The 14,333-nt window shown below is 39.7% G+C and overlaps 1 protein-coding gene across 1 annotated transcript in view; it reads right to left on the bottom strand.

Moving 5' to 3' along the window:
- The window catches only part of LOC121088726 (otogelin-like protein), a 101,841-nt gene extending 91,235 nt beyond the window's left edge, over positions 1-10,606 (bottom strand). The window contains exons 1-6 of the mRNA XM_040595215.1: positions 10,246-10,606; positions 9,157-9,196; positions 8,016-8,064; positions 5,790-5,850; positions 3,985-4,083; positions 3,130-3,284 (exon numbers count right to left, since the gene is read on the bottom strand). Of these exons, the coding sequence (XP_040451149.1) occupies positions 3,130-3,284; positions 3,985-4,083; positions 5,790-5,850; positions 8,016-8,064; positions 9,157-9,196; positions 10,246-10,324 (483 nt within the window). The 5' untranslated portion in view covers positions 10,325-10,606. The remainder of the gene's footprint in view (positions 1-3,129; positions 3,285-3,984; positions 4,084-5,789; positions 5,851-8,015; positions 8,065-9,156; positions 9,197-10,245) is intronic.
- Positions 10,607-14,333: the final 3,727 nt, after the last annotated feature.

Here is a 14,333-nt window from a genome sequence, read left to right as displayed (position 1 = left end):
CACAATAAGAATAAATGTTTGGTCTCAATAATTTAATGCATTTTTTTCATAAACTCATGTATGATATTTTACATTTCTTTGCACCCATCACTGAAAGAACTTTACAAATAAATAATTAGAATATTAACAATTCACAATTATGGACATACGCAAAACTAAATGTTCATGCTACCCAATACTACTAGGAAATACAACAACTGTTAAATAGCACAAAGCATCACAAGGTGGTGGTTTAAATACTGGATGAAATACTCAGGTATTTTATGTAGGTGAACTTCAGAGACACTGTGTAGTGAGCTAGCTTATAACTGCCAATGTAGAAGCTTGTTATTTGCACTAAGGAAACACTCTTTTTGCCCTGTTTCTAGAGGTCTGATCTATAAGGGGGGGCTACAAAACAATACAAAACCTCATCATAATACCAGCATTCTCCATGCCAGTTGAGACTGGCACCAGCTGAACTACAACATGCCTTCCTGAGCCACTCAGGATTTGTTGAGATTTTGGAGTGCTCCCAGATTACTGCAGGCATCTGAGTTACATGAATCTGTTGAAACCCATTTCACACTGGCTTTCCAGCCCTGCTAATGGAGAAGGGCAGGCCTTTCTGAAGTCTGCCTTTCCCCATTACACATATATAGCATAGTGAGCCAGGGTATTGCTTTGTATCATATATCAGATTCTCTAGTTTGAATACAGCAATAGAAATAGAAGTTTCAGTCAGCCAGAGAGAGATTTAACTGTGTGTCTTCAATATTGGCAATGTATGACTTCCATGACTGCCTACTGCTGGAGGGAGGTGTTAAAACAGATCTCACAGGCATGCGTCCAGAAATGAAAACCATGCAACTCCTATCTCAGCATGTCTACAGTCTTATGGCAGTGAAGTGGATCTCACATTAAAAATGTATAATCAGACCTTGTAACAGGCATGATAAGCCAACACTCTTCCTTTCTATAGTTTGGCAAAAAAGAGGCTACCCCTGAAGTCAGACCTTCTTTGCATTCCCAGCATGGCACAGCACAACTCCTGCAGGAAGGTCCTTGTCCCCAGGGACCACACAGCTTTTGCTGGCCAGGGCATGCTCTCAGGACTTGAAAACTGTGGGTTCAAATTTACTCTAACAGATGATAGGGATATAGGTCTCCAACTTTCTGTGCATATGCTCTAACTGATTAACTACTATACAGTTTTAAATTACACTCACATAGTCTGAGTTTTAGCACACACCTTCTCCAAAGGCTTGAGCAAAACTTCAACAGCTTTCATTAATCTCAGTGGCACTGAGCCACCCAAACTTGTGGGATGCCCTAGACTGCAGCGCTGCAAAAGACTGTGAGCTGATTTTAAATACCGCTGAGGAGGCAGGGGAACATGCTGTGAACCTTAGATTAAAAAGTAGACAGAGTTTAGATAGCTCAAATATGACTCCTGTGACTGTGTGTGTTACCATTCTCTGAGAAGGATGGGAGCTGCATTACCAGTTTACTTGATAGTGCTGTGAAGCTAAATAGATTAGTAACTGGGAAACATTTTGCCAACATAGTAATGGAGGCTGTAAGAGTAACTAGAGCTATAATTTTCTTAGAAAATATCTGTTGGCAAACATATACAGTGCTAACATATACTCAAATTAATATTCCTAAACTGACAATCCTGGAAGTAAAAAACAGTTTCTGTTTCTTTGAGTGAAATAAACCAAACCAGGAAAAATATTAGAGTTTTTACATGTATAAAGATATCAGAAATGTTACTAGCATTGGCAGGTGGTTTCTGTGTAAACAATCAAGGAAAATCAAAATAATTCTTGTGTTTTCTCCTCCTCTAGAGAGGTGGGTTATTAAAGCCAGAAGGACCGTAAAGTGAGGATTTGTCAAGGTTCTTGGCTCTCCATTGCCCAGCCTGTAGTGGCTGCAGTGCTTCAACATTACCTATGACTTTTCTGAGTAAATATTTTCAGTTTTCAGCAAAACACGGTATTTGTTCCAGCAACTGAATGGTAGTTTGTCCCTTTTCAGAGCAACCGGAATCCACAGGAATACTGATTATAGATTGTAATATAATTTTGGGCTCTTCTACAGCATTTTCTGAAAACTACTGAAAGATTATAGCTGCACACAGAATCCGAAGAATTAAAACAAAATGGTGGAAGTCAGATGTAACAGTATCTGTCTATAACTGAGTGAATAGGAATGGCAGTTTTAATGGCAGATTTATCTTCATTACATGCTGTTATCTGGAGGGAGAGGAGGTCATGTGTTTATATATGAAAACTAGTCCTTGGAGCAGAAATCAGCATCTAGGTCTGCCTTTTCCCCTGCAAGCACTGTGACCACCAGGGCTTAGAACTAGGACCCCTCTTGTCCTCTTTTCCCTGCCCTATCAGCATCAAACCCCAACCATTGTGTAAAAAGTAACATAATGAGCTTGTATCCTCCCCACAGTAACCAACAGCCTAATAAATAGGGCATCTTCCTTCAGAGAGGCTATAGGTTTGAACTCTCCCTGACCCAAAGTCATTAACCATGGATACTCAGCAATTTGAGGAAATTACTAAAAAGAGTGCTTTCCATACATAGGTCAAGATGAAGGCTTTTGAGCTGATAATCGTCTCTGCATGACATAGAAGTAATCCACAATTAGAATGCGAATCCCCAGAGGGCACAGAGTTTTCAGTGGGCCAAGGAGGCAGCTCCCCATGGTGCACCGATAGCTGTGAACTGGGGCCCAGTACGCTTGGGTGCCCAGCTATCAGGCAGGTGATAGTTGTTTGCACATTACTTAGCAACTCTATTTTTTTACAATCTGACAGCTAAAGTTTATTGAAGTTTCCAAGGTCTGCTTTAAGACCTACTTTTGCTCCCAGAAAGAAGAGATCAGAGATCAGTTTTTAGGAGTAAGAAATACTGTTTTTAACATACTGACTGTTGATTATCATTTCATCAGTGTTTTGAGTTACTGCACATAGGCTTAGACATTTTCCAGCAGCATAGTTTTATATTTAATTAAGCAATGCAACAGTTTGATCCATTTATTTTCTCTCTACTTATTTTACTTATGACGAAAAATAAGTCCTGTAATACAGGAATACTCAGGGTGTTATTTCTGGCGTATGCTCACTTACTTACCCAAACAGTGTATTGGGGTTCTGGAGTACTGCAGTCTTTTGCAAAAATATAGGAGCAATTTCCAGGGAAGTAGTAGTAGATGCCATCAAACGTTTCAAAATGATACTGTCCCCATGACTTGCAAATCCCATCTCGGTCCTTACCAGTGTTAGGTACTGGAGAGAACACACTGAGTTTCAGTTTACAACAAGCATGGTAATCAAAAATTGACAGGTGTCACAGGCATCTACATAGTAAGAGCTCAGAAGGGAGGTAAGAGTTTACAAAGGAAATACACAGCAAGGACAAAAGGTAACGTTATTTCTTCAATTTTAAATAAAGTCAGTACTTTTTCTTCAATCTTTAGGCTGCAGTCTTAGTGACATGCAATCATTGTAAGTTTTTAGTTTGCTTCAGTGGAGACATTTTAATTATAAGAAGAGGCAAGGGATTCAGGTCTACAGCAGATCCTGGAAGATAATTCTTGTTGATTCCTACAGACAGCAGATTCCAGAAACCAGTGCATTGAAATAGTTGATAATTTTATTTGCAATAAGTCAATGTTAGAAAAATGCAGTAACTTCTCAGTTGTTCAGCTAACTAATAAAAAGCTGGCTAGCTACTTATGTACTAGACAGTGATCTATCTGTTATGGTATCTATGTATCATTACATCCTAAGTGCTAAAATGTAGACATTCCTGATGTCACCCTGTACATATCCCTAATGCATATTATTTTAATCCTTTTGGATACTAGTGGAATGACATTCCTACTAAAGAGGAATCACAAATATGTTGTTAACAATATTGGCTTAAAAACCTGTACCTTAAATCTCACTTGAAGCTGAAACTTGCCTCTTTTGGCCCAAAGCTTACCTATTTGACACCTGCTTCCTTGAGCCTGAAATAACTGACAGTCACAGTCACCTGCCTCTGTGCAGGCTGCTCCATTAAGGCAATCCTGAGGACATGAACCTGCAAGCAAGCATAACAGCCTTTTGGTAGACACAGTATTTTGCAAACAGGCTGAGATCCACATTAGATCTGTTTATCGTTAAATCATAAGCAGCTATATTAGCTAAGAAAATTAACCAACAAGAATCTCCAGTTTTTAATATTTACTTGATTTTATCCTTTGCGTTCTTTGGTTAAAAGACAAGCAAGGTTCTCTCTCGTTTGGTTTGAGACTTGTAAACTAACAAAGGAGCAAAAGGTCAGCCTCCTCCCAGCAAACAAAAGGTCAAGTTCCCATGTAAAGAAACCAAATCCCAGTCCCGCTGATCTCAAAATATACAGGACACAATTATTCTAATTGACTAAACTCAGCACAATTTATACATATGTTCACCTCCTCCCTTCTAAGCATTACAGCAAAGGGTACGTTCAGCTTATGAACAATCCAGAATATATAATTTACAGAGTCAAAACCAAGTATAAATAATCTTCCCCTCATGCTAAAAAAAGTCAGTTAAAAGGTTATTTCTGCTTAAGAGGTGACTGGAGTCAGAGGCAAGATTCCATGGGAATGGCTTGTTTCATGTTATAATTAGTAATTGTTTCCAAAAGCAGTTTCATTAAAGGGTTTTATAGTCTGTTTGGAAGCTAAGACCTCACTGTCATCTAGTAATCATTCACTGAGGGGGTCTAAACCATACTACCCCAAAAGAGAAGAAAGATAGTTCCAAACCAAAATTTCATCAGGTTTTGCAGATAGTTACTTTCCTTCCTGGGGGAGGATTAAAACCCTAGATACAAATGCTTGCAATCTTACTGACAGAGATTTAAAAAACATCGCAAAAAGAAAACATCGCAAAAAGCAGGAAGTAAATGAAATAAACAGGCCCTTCCACTCCCAATGAAGCCATGATAAAGCTGCTAGTGACATTAAATGGGATTAAAATAGGACCTTTAGAGTAAAGTACACACAGAAGTTACCAATGAATACGAATGTCAGCCTTCACCATGAAAACTTCTTTCCATGCTTAGTTGTGATTTTTTTCCATTTAAGAATTGCTTTCCAAATATACACAGATACTCTGAAATTACTGACAAAGCAGAAAATACTATTTATAGAACAGCACTAATGCAGAAAACTTATTTGTTGTTGTTAGAACTGTGAACTTTAAAATTACATACAATCATTTACATGGAAAACCACAACAGAAAGCACCTATCCAGGTATATGTATTTTCCAAGAAGGGTATCAAAGTTTGGTTACATACAAGGAACTTTTCTGCAAAACAGCTTCTGACTTGGACCTGCTTTATGTGTTTGTACAATGCTTAAAACCCTTCAGAAGCAGCTGCATGCTCATTGCCTGAGCACCTCTGTCCCTTTGCATAACCAGTTACATGCCCCTCAGACATACTTACATCCTTTGCCAAGGCCAGAAAAAGTGACAGAAAATAAAAACTACAATGGAATTGAACTTTTTTTCTAAAAATCAAAGAATTGGCTTAGTTAGCTGTTCAGGCTCGGTTGTAAGGCATTATTTTGAAAGTAAAATTTTAACAGCAATTTTCCCTGGTTTAACATAGATAAAATGAGAAAATAAGATAAGGCAGGGCTTTGTAGGGGACATAATGAGGAGGACTTCCACAACCTATGGTAACACAGGATAGTTAGTACAAAGGCAGTATTTTCATGGACCATCTCTCCTCCTGCAGGTGAGGAGCACTGACCTCCTGGTGGACTCCGTGTCAAGGTCCCATGAAGATGCAACCGAGGAGAGGCAGCTTGAATCTGTCAGAGAAACATAAAAGCAAAATCAAGGTGTTTGTGCTTTACACATGAGCCAATATAAGCCTGAGGCCTTGCAGCCCAACATTGGGTTGGGACTTTTAATACAGTACAGTAATTTGCGGCTTGGCCAGCACATGGAACAGCTGCAGGTTCTGCAGGATGGATCAGCAGCCTGGGACAGTGGGGAAGACAGTGACTGTAGCAATGAGCACCATGGGGAGGAGAAGCACAGCTCTTGGGGGGATGGGGAAGAATACAGCTGCACTGTGGGATCACTGCTGGCCTCCTCTCCATGCCCTCCAGTGCCAATTAACCAAGAAGGCTCCAGCTGGGAATTTTTGCATTTACATTTGGAAGGAAGTGTGAGCGGACAGAGAGCACTCCCGCCCTTTTCACTTCGAGTACCAATAGTTGGAGAGCTCAAAGATGTGATATCCCTCCATTTCATCTTCTTCCCTAACTCATGCTCTGTGCTGTATCCTGATCGTCCCACTGTGGCCACTCCAGCTGCAATGGATTTCATGTCCTCCTTGAAATCCTTCAGAACTGCATTTCAGTTCATCCCAAAAGAGGAGATGGATCTGCCTGATATGCTGCCTGCCTCTTTTAAGAACTGGGGAGCATCAAACTATAAGGAAGCCATGGGTCTGACCCAGCACTCTGCTACTGCAGCTTGTCACATCACATTGTCCCTTCCAAGAACTGATCCCATTCCAGGCTGAAAGCACTCTGGGGTTTTTGCTCCCACTAGTCTGATTGGAAAGTTTACCAGGGTGAAGTGCTGGGTAGCTGAAGAGTTCCTTCTTACAATTATTCATGGCCAGTATAAATCCTTTGATTTTATACAGCTTAGCCATTTTGCTTAAATTGCTTTTCTTCCCCGTGGTTTTTATTTATTGCCTCCCTGATCTTCTACAAGAAAACAGTTACCCTTCTGTGCTTCCCACTGATGTATACACCAGCCTTCAGCTGCAAAGCTGAAGCAAAACAAATTGTTTAAGTCTTAGCTTGTAAGCTAATTTCTTTCTTCCTCCTTACTGCCAGTCACTCTCCATGTCTGGAGTTCAAACTAACAGATCTCAAAGTGAATGGCACTGCACAAGGAGCCGGTTAGGTTAAGTCTCACTAATGCCTTGTACAGTGACATAAAAACCTCCCTTTTCCAGCTGGAAATACTTTGTGGGATGCATCCAAGTAGCACAACCTGTCTAAAATAAACCTGAAATGGACTTCATCAAATCACCACCTGGAAGACCCCCACACCAAAGCTATTCCTTGTCCCCATGGCCTGTCACAGCCAGAGAGGATCCTTTCCCTCCCTGTGCAACAAGACCCATTTCCCTTGATAGTTCCTCTGAGCCGTCCTCCTCGTGAAAGTGGCTTTTGGCCTTTACGTGATTTTGAGGAGGTGGAGCGCCCTTCCTGTGACAGCACTTCCATGCTGAAGGCCCTCCTGGAACACCGTCAGTCCAGAGGGCCTGTTTCCCTCAGAGGCTTAGTTCACCTCAGTGCAGCATTTCACTCCAGCTACCTCTGATTCGGTCAGGAGGCAAGTAGATCTCAAAGGCACTTGGAGACAGTCACCCTCAGTCAGCTGCAGGCTCCCAGCAAGACCGTGGGGGGAAACTGCCCCTATCAAAGCCCTGCTTGGGCTCTGTAGCCTAAGATGTGTGCCAGCGGGGGAACAAGATTCCCCCACTTACTATTAAATTTCAGCACAGCATTGCCGGGATGCAGCACTGAGGCAGCGGTGGGCCAGGGTGGTGGGAACCAGGGCTGGGCCGGGGCAGCCACCACACTACGTGCGGGACAAAGCCTTGCTGCTGGTGCCGCCATTGTGCCTCTTACCACACACTAACGGCTTTCTGGGCCATTCTGTTCGCCCTCGCAACAGACAGAGGCATTGGGGTTTTATTTGCCATGGCGTGCATCAGTTAGCTCGTCAGGGTGGGTCACCCACGAGGCATTTTGCTGGGAGCGAGTGAAGGCATGAGGCCACAGGCTCAGGCGGGGGGCAAGCAGGTAGGGAACAGCTGCTCCTCCTCACTGCCCTCCTTTTACCGGCCCTGCTCCACACAAAGGTTCCTTTGTAAGGACAGCAAGGGCCCAGAGCAGAAAAGCGGGGAGGGCTTCCCCTCCCTCCTGCTTTTGGAGGTATAACCTACCTCGGCTGTTACAAGATCTCTTTTCTGTCGAGTTGCATTAAACTCATTTCTGGAAGAAAACAAAAAGGATCCTGTATAATCAAAGGTCCCTGGAGCAACCTGAACAAGCAGCTCCCCAGAGAGAAGTGTTTCTCTCTGATTACCATCACTTTATCAAAGAGGTCTTTCTTGGGTGAACATTTAAAAAGATGATTTTTTTTTTCTTTTCTTTGTTTTTTTTCCGTGGTCTCACTTTACAGAATAGGGCAGCGCTTCAGTCTCTGCTTGGACAGGGAGGTACCTGGAGCTTGCAGGGCAGACGTGAATAGGCAAAATAGGCTTACAGGACAGGATACAAAATTGTGAAGCAGCTTCATATTTACTTGACTCTGCGTGTGAGTGGCTGCGAGTTCCCCCAGTGTTGTTTGAATATACTGTGATGGTACTTTTAATAGCAAGAGATGACTCTCCAGCTGTAGCTGACTTAAATTTGTGATTAAGTTTAGAAACAAAGGCATCAACTTATAAAACATACTTAGTTTTATCAACAGTCCAAGATGGCATATTATTTGACTTGCATGTGTGTTCACTAGATGTGTTAGTGGTCATTAGACATCTGAAGCTACGTCTGACTGGATGCTTCCATTGAAATTGATAGCATAGTTCCCATTTAATTCAGTGGGATCAGGAACATTCCCTAGTTTGGGTTTTGTTTGGATTTCAGCTTCTACATCAAAACTTGTATTGAAAATGTTTATTTTAAGGCTGTATAGCACTTACTTTTCTGTGCTTCAAATAGCAACTAGGATTTTACCATGCAATTAGAACTGTAGAAGGATACTCATTTAATGTATTTTTCCAGTCATGAAATCATGATCTCATGCTGGTTCCATTCCATTATTCCTGTAAGCTTTCTTTAGACCACAGAAGTATCATTTTTCATAAGGACCTCCATTTTTCAAACAGAGGACCCATGCCCTTTATGTAAATTCTTTGAAAGGAGTTGTAAACATTCTGAAAGTGTGTTTTATATCCAAAGTACATGTACGTGGCATTTTACATGTTGAATTGAAAGCTGTGTTTTACTTTCTAACCTGCACTGCGTCACACATTCATTTTTGTTCTGTCTGCAGGACTTTACAAATAAGGAATAAACACTTACCTTGACGTTCTTCTCAAAAGCGAAAGCTTGCAATAAGATCCTGTAGATGAAAAAGTCATCAAGAAAATGTTTTTTCTACAGTCTCTCTCTGCACTTGGCAAACGACAGTTTGTCAAGTTCAAAACAATATTGTTGAATTTTGTTCTTTAATGACCCTAAGTTTTCCAGAGCATCTTTACACAACCTTTTTCTGTTGCCAAGAGATGTAGTGCTACATGCTTTTCTTCCTGATTTTCTCAAGTACTCATCACCTGAAAGTTTCCATTGTCTCAGTTCTGGTACATGCTATCATGGAAAAGAGCAGAGTCCACAGTTTTTCAGAGGCTCATAACAAAACTGATAAAACACAAGACATGCTCAGAGCTTTCCAGAATTGAACTTGTAGGGTGTTTACCTATAATAATTTTCTGAATGTTACTTGTAAGACTCAATTGTAAATAATTTAAAATGCTCTAGAGTCTGTGCTTTAAGAAAAAGTGAAAAAACCACAAACAAACACCCAAAACAAAAAAAAAACCAAACAAACAAAAAACCAAAAAACCAAAAAACAAACACAACTTCCAAACCCTTCTTTCTCATATTGCCTTAGAAATCTTTGTAATTGCTGGAAGAAAACTGTCTGCAAGATCCTTTTGCATTACATAGAAAATAGGATGATTTCTATAATGATATGAGCCATTATTTACCCTAGCATTCTAAAAATGCTTAAAAAAACTGCAGGTGCAGCCTGTTCAAACAAAATCATACCCCACTGAAAATCATTAGATGCTTACTGATCTGGCAATAATGACAAGAAAGCCAAGAAACTTCAATTTCATTCCTAAATAAATTGTTTTGTAACAAATGCAGGCATAAAGTGTATCTTAAAAAAAAAAGAGCTATATTTTACTTTCTACACCTGTAGGAGAGAATGATGACATACACTTTTATAACTTGTGTTAAAAAAAAAGCTTTTTTATTTACGAATTCCAGCAAGGGTCAAAATAGTTGCTTTATAGTGATAGAAGAAGTAGTAGGTGTAATATTAAAATATTTAGAAAAATCGTTTTAGAAGTTAGTATTACTACAAAAATGAAATAAAGTTCTTACCTTGCAAAGAGGACAGCAGTGAATGAAGCAAGAATATACTCCATGGTGTCATTAAACTGAGCTTTCCCACAATGTTCATTTCAGTATAACTTAGTAATAGGGAATTTATCCAAATCAATGGTTTTGATTACGATGGCATCTTAGAACTATGTATTTCTACAGCGTGTTTAAATCTGTTAAAAGTTAGATAATTGGATGCATTATTTAAAATAATGCAGTGCAAAAAAGGAAAAGAAAAAGAGACATCAAGCTTGGTAGCTACATACAGCTTCAGGAGCTTTGCAAGGTTGCATACAACTTTCTAGCTGCGTGTCTCTCATTAGTAATGCATGGTAACTCCTCAGCAGAGTCTGTATTAGTTACACTTTCACTAGACCTGTGAGCATTACTCCTCTGTTGAATTGAATCAGCCCTTTATAACATAGCAGACAATGACATAGAAATGTTGCCATGTCTTGATGGTTTGAGAGTTCCTTCAGTTGTCACACACCTTTGTGTGCTTTCAGGCTTGCGCTGAGTGCTGCCCTTTACTGCTAATTACAGTGAAATATTTTTGCAAGACCCTACAATAACGTATATATACATATAAATTTTGTGTATATAAATTATATATGAATATATGTATATTTTGTGTACATTGTAACTAGATGGGTTTAAAGATTAACATATTAATATTCCTTACCTGTTCTAAAAGGAGAGATGCTAACTTCCATTAAATAATACACCTGGACTTCTGAGAATATTTTAGATATATTTTTGTGTATAGTTTGCTTATATCACAGAAGATGTGATATATATTCCCAGAGGATAATAATATTTCAGTTTCAATAAAACATGAAAAAAATCATATTAGCAAAATGGAGAAATTCAACAGGGCCAATGGATTTTGTTTCTACTTTTCATGAAAATATAGAAATGTCATTTCACCAAAATTAATAATTATCATATTTTAAAATAGAAGAATCTTACCTGCTTTATCCTAATATTAACAGAATTACTAAACCCCACAGTTTTAAAGGCACATAATGCTAATTGAAACTGTTACTACTCACTTTATTTTGCAAAGCCCACCTTTTGCCTAACCCTCCACTCTTCCTAGGATGTGCTTTGTGAGACCCTCTCTGCATGCTACAGAAGGTGGGTTTGGACCAAAATAAAATTTAGAAGTTGATGGCCTCTCTCAAGTAAAAATTTCTCCCATCATTTCTTCTAGCCCTTTCTCTTTCTCTTCCCCACTCCCCAGCTGGACTAGAAGCGAAGGCAAGGGAAAACACTCAACCTCTTCAGCCACAAAGACTAAACCCTGTGTCCACACAGCAGCCAGCAACCATGCAGGTCTGGGATCACTGATGGCCCAGGGATACATATTGCAAACTGATATTTGTTGTAATACTATACTGTGCCTGGAGTATTTCTTAAGAATTATTTTTATTACTGTTGGATCTAAGAAGCTGACATTCACATTTCAAGAGGTTTTTAGCTATATTTTTACTTCTGACTAGCTATGGGCTGGTCCCAGGGACTGGCTGCTTATCTGCAGCTGGACTGCATCTCCTGGCTTAGTTTCATCTGCTCCATATGGCTCAGCAGAAGGAAAACAAGTAAGTTCCTGATCCAAATTAACACCCTGATGTAGTTGTACTCACAGACTGTGAACTATCTTCTGGGCACCTGTCTTACAGGAAGTGTTAGAGGCTACTCAACATTCCACCCTCTCATAAACCTACTTCTAGAAGCCGATGCCTTAGATTGTTCTCAAACCGAGATGAACTCAAGCATTGGAGCTTCTAAATTCCATTACCAGTCTCCATGTTATCTTATTTTCAAGCTGTCTGGTTTAGAAACTGTTTCAAACTCTTCTGAGAAATCTGACATGGGATTCTTCCCTTCCTCAAGACCGTATTTCACACCATGCTTCATATGCAGCTTCACAAATAAATCTTTCCATTAATATAAATGAACTGGTTTGGTTTAAAAGAAACTATCAAAAATAACCTTTTTTGTTGTTGTTGTTTTACAATTTTTCTATCTCAAAGTTGAGGAAATATTTGGTGCATGTTAGTATTTCACAGTTGTTTAACTTCTAATATTGAAAAAGTAGGCCAAGCCTCATCAGCTGCAAAGGGACTTCATAAGATTTGGAGCAATAGGTTTCATTAGGTCTGGATATCTATATCTCTGCTCTGCCCAGGGTAGGGTAGGAAATAGCACAGTCCCAAGCACATTAAGGATGTTAGCCAATAAGCAAAAAGAATTATTCAGCCAAGTACACTGAACTGTAACTCAGAGGACTATATTAAGAAAGACATAAAAGAAAATTGCATCAAATTATCTTGAGGCAACAACACACATTATCTACACAAGTAGTAGAATATGCACGGATTGGAACTTCTGGAAAAATTGAACAGAAAAAATGCATTAGAAAATAATCACTTTTGTAACAAAACAAACACAGAACACACTGGTCCACACAAAAAAATGCTAGTGTTACATTTTTAAGTTATAGATTTTTCTTTTAAAATAAAATTGAAACATTTCAATATCAATATACTTGTATATTACAGTTAAAATTAATTTGCCCCAAATATTCCAACATAACATTTGAGAGGACTTAATTTTATATACAGGTTACACAGTTTATCAGGATTATAAATGGGTGAGAAAATAACCACCTTCAGTGCCACCAGAACAAGCTTGCCCTAGTTTGGAATTGGATCCACTGTCTCCATTAATGAAGCATGGTACTTTCTAGAGCTACTCACACTCCAGCCTTCATTGAACTGGTATTTTCAATGAAGAACTCAAGTGAGGCCACATTTTGATCTTTCTAAGGATTAGTATCAGTGAAACTAATGAAAGAGTTGGACAATATGACCCAATTAGGGGTATTTCTTCTTTTCCAAGAACCATCTCCACAGCTTTTCAAGAACTTTGCTAGGGGGCTGAAGATCAAACTGTCACTATTTTTCTGTCTCTGTGCCAGAGCAGATGTCCAATGACAAGAGTTTGACTGGCATCCCTGCAGAATCAGGAAATCAGGAAAGGAAACAGTTTTATGAACGGGTTTTCTTCTTACACCTTCGAACCTCACGGTAGTTATGCTTCCCCAATGAAGTTAAGCCCTCTAGTGGGTAATTAGTAAGCAACCGTCTAGAATAAAAATCTTCAACCACCCAGGCAGACACCAGCCTGATGCCGCGAACATTTCTCATTTAGAAAGCAAGTCTGTGGGGATGACATCACTCTACAGGATTAATGGGGCATTTTTATAGGACCAGAGTTCAGTTCAGAAAGCATTTTTATTATGCTAAGAGCCTTTTGGTTGAAGAAATGACATGCAGATATCATCTCTGGATGTATTAGTAGCAATGCAAGTTTTATTTTCAGCCTCTCCATAAAAGCACAGCAAAACAAAAATCCCCAATTGTTACAAGCTGTTCTGCGGTCAGACAAAAATGATACATCAGGTTTCCCCAGAACTGTGAAATCTACCCCTGAAGTTACTGGCATCAGGTACCGCATCTCCCCCAGCCTCCCTGAGCGCCACACCACAGTAACTTTGTGTCCTCTCTTTTTTCCTGCACCCGACTGCTCTAACAGCTAGGCAAGAATAAGTTCTGGACAAGCCATGGCATAGGGTGTGTACGTGCCAACTGGCAGGCCAGTACACATTTCCTAAGCAATGAGCAAGCTGTTGCTTCTCAGCCACCACACAAGCCAAACAACTAATGAAGCTAATTAACAGCTATCAAGACACTAGTTTTCACAAAACTCATAGGAATTCAAGTATTCAAATTTAAAATTTGCCCTGGATAGCATCTTTTCCTTAGAAAGTCAGGCTAGGAGGCAGAACATCCCAGTTTTCAGCAGCCCAAGAGCTAGAATAATTAGTGAGTGCTCTACTACAAGGTAGAAACTGAGGAACTCACTGGATGAGAAATGGGTCAGATCTGAGGGTGCAGAAAGGGGGGACTGAGGGAAGCAAACCATGCATCTTGCCAAAGAGACAGCAAATGTCTGGAACAGAGCATCTTGTTCACTTAAGAGTCAGACAAAAAATCCTGGTATGTAAATTGGTGATAGAATAT

The sequence above is a fragment of the Falco naumanni genome, chromosome 5 (genome assembly GCF_017639655.2).
Source record: "Falco naumanni isolate bFalNau1 chromosome 5, bFalNau1.pat, whole genome shotgun sequence".
In the NCBI taxonomy this organism is placed as follows: domain Eukaryota; kingdom Metazoa; phylum Chordata; class Aves; order Falconiformes; family Falconidae; genus Falco; species Falco naumanni.
Note: the sequence above shows the minus strand (reverse complement) of the source record. Positions and strands in the feature narration are given on the sequence as shown.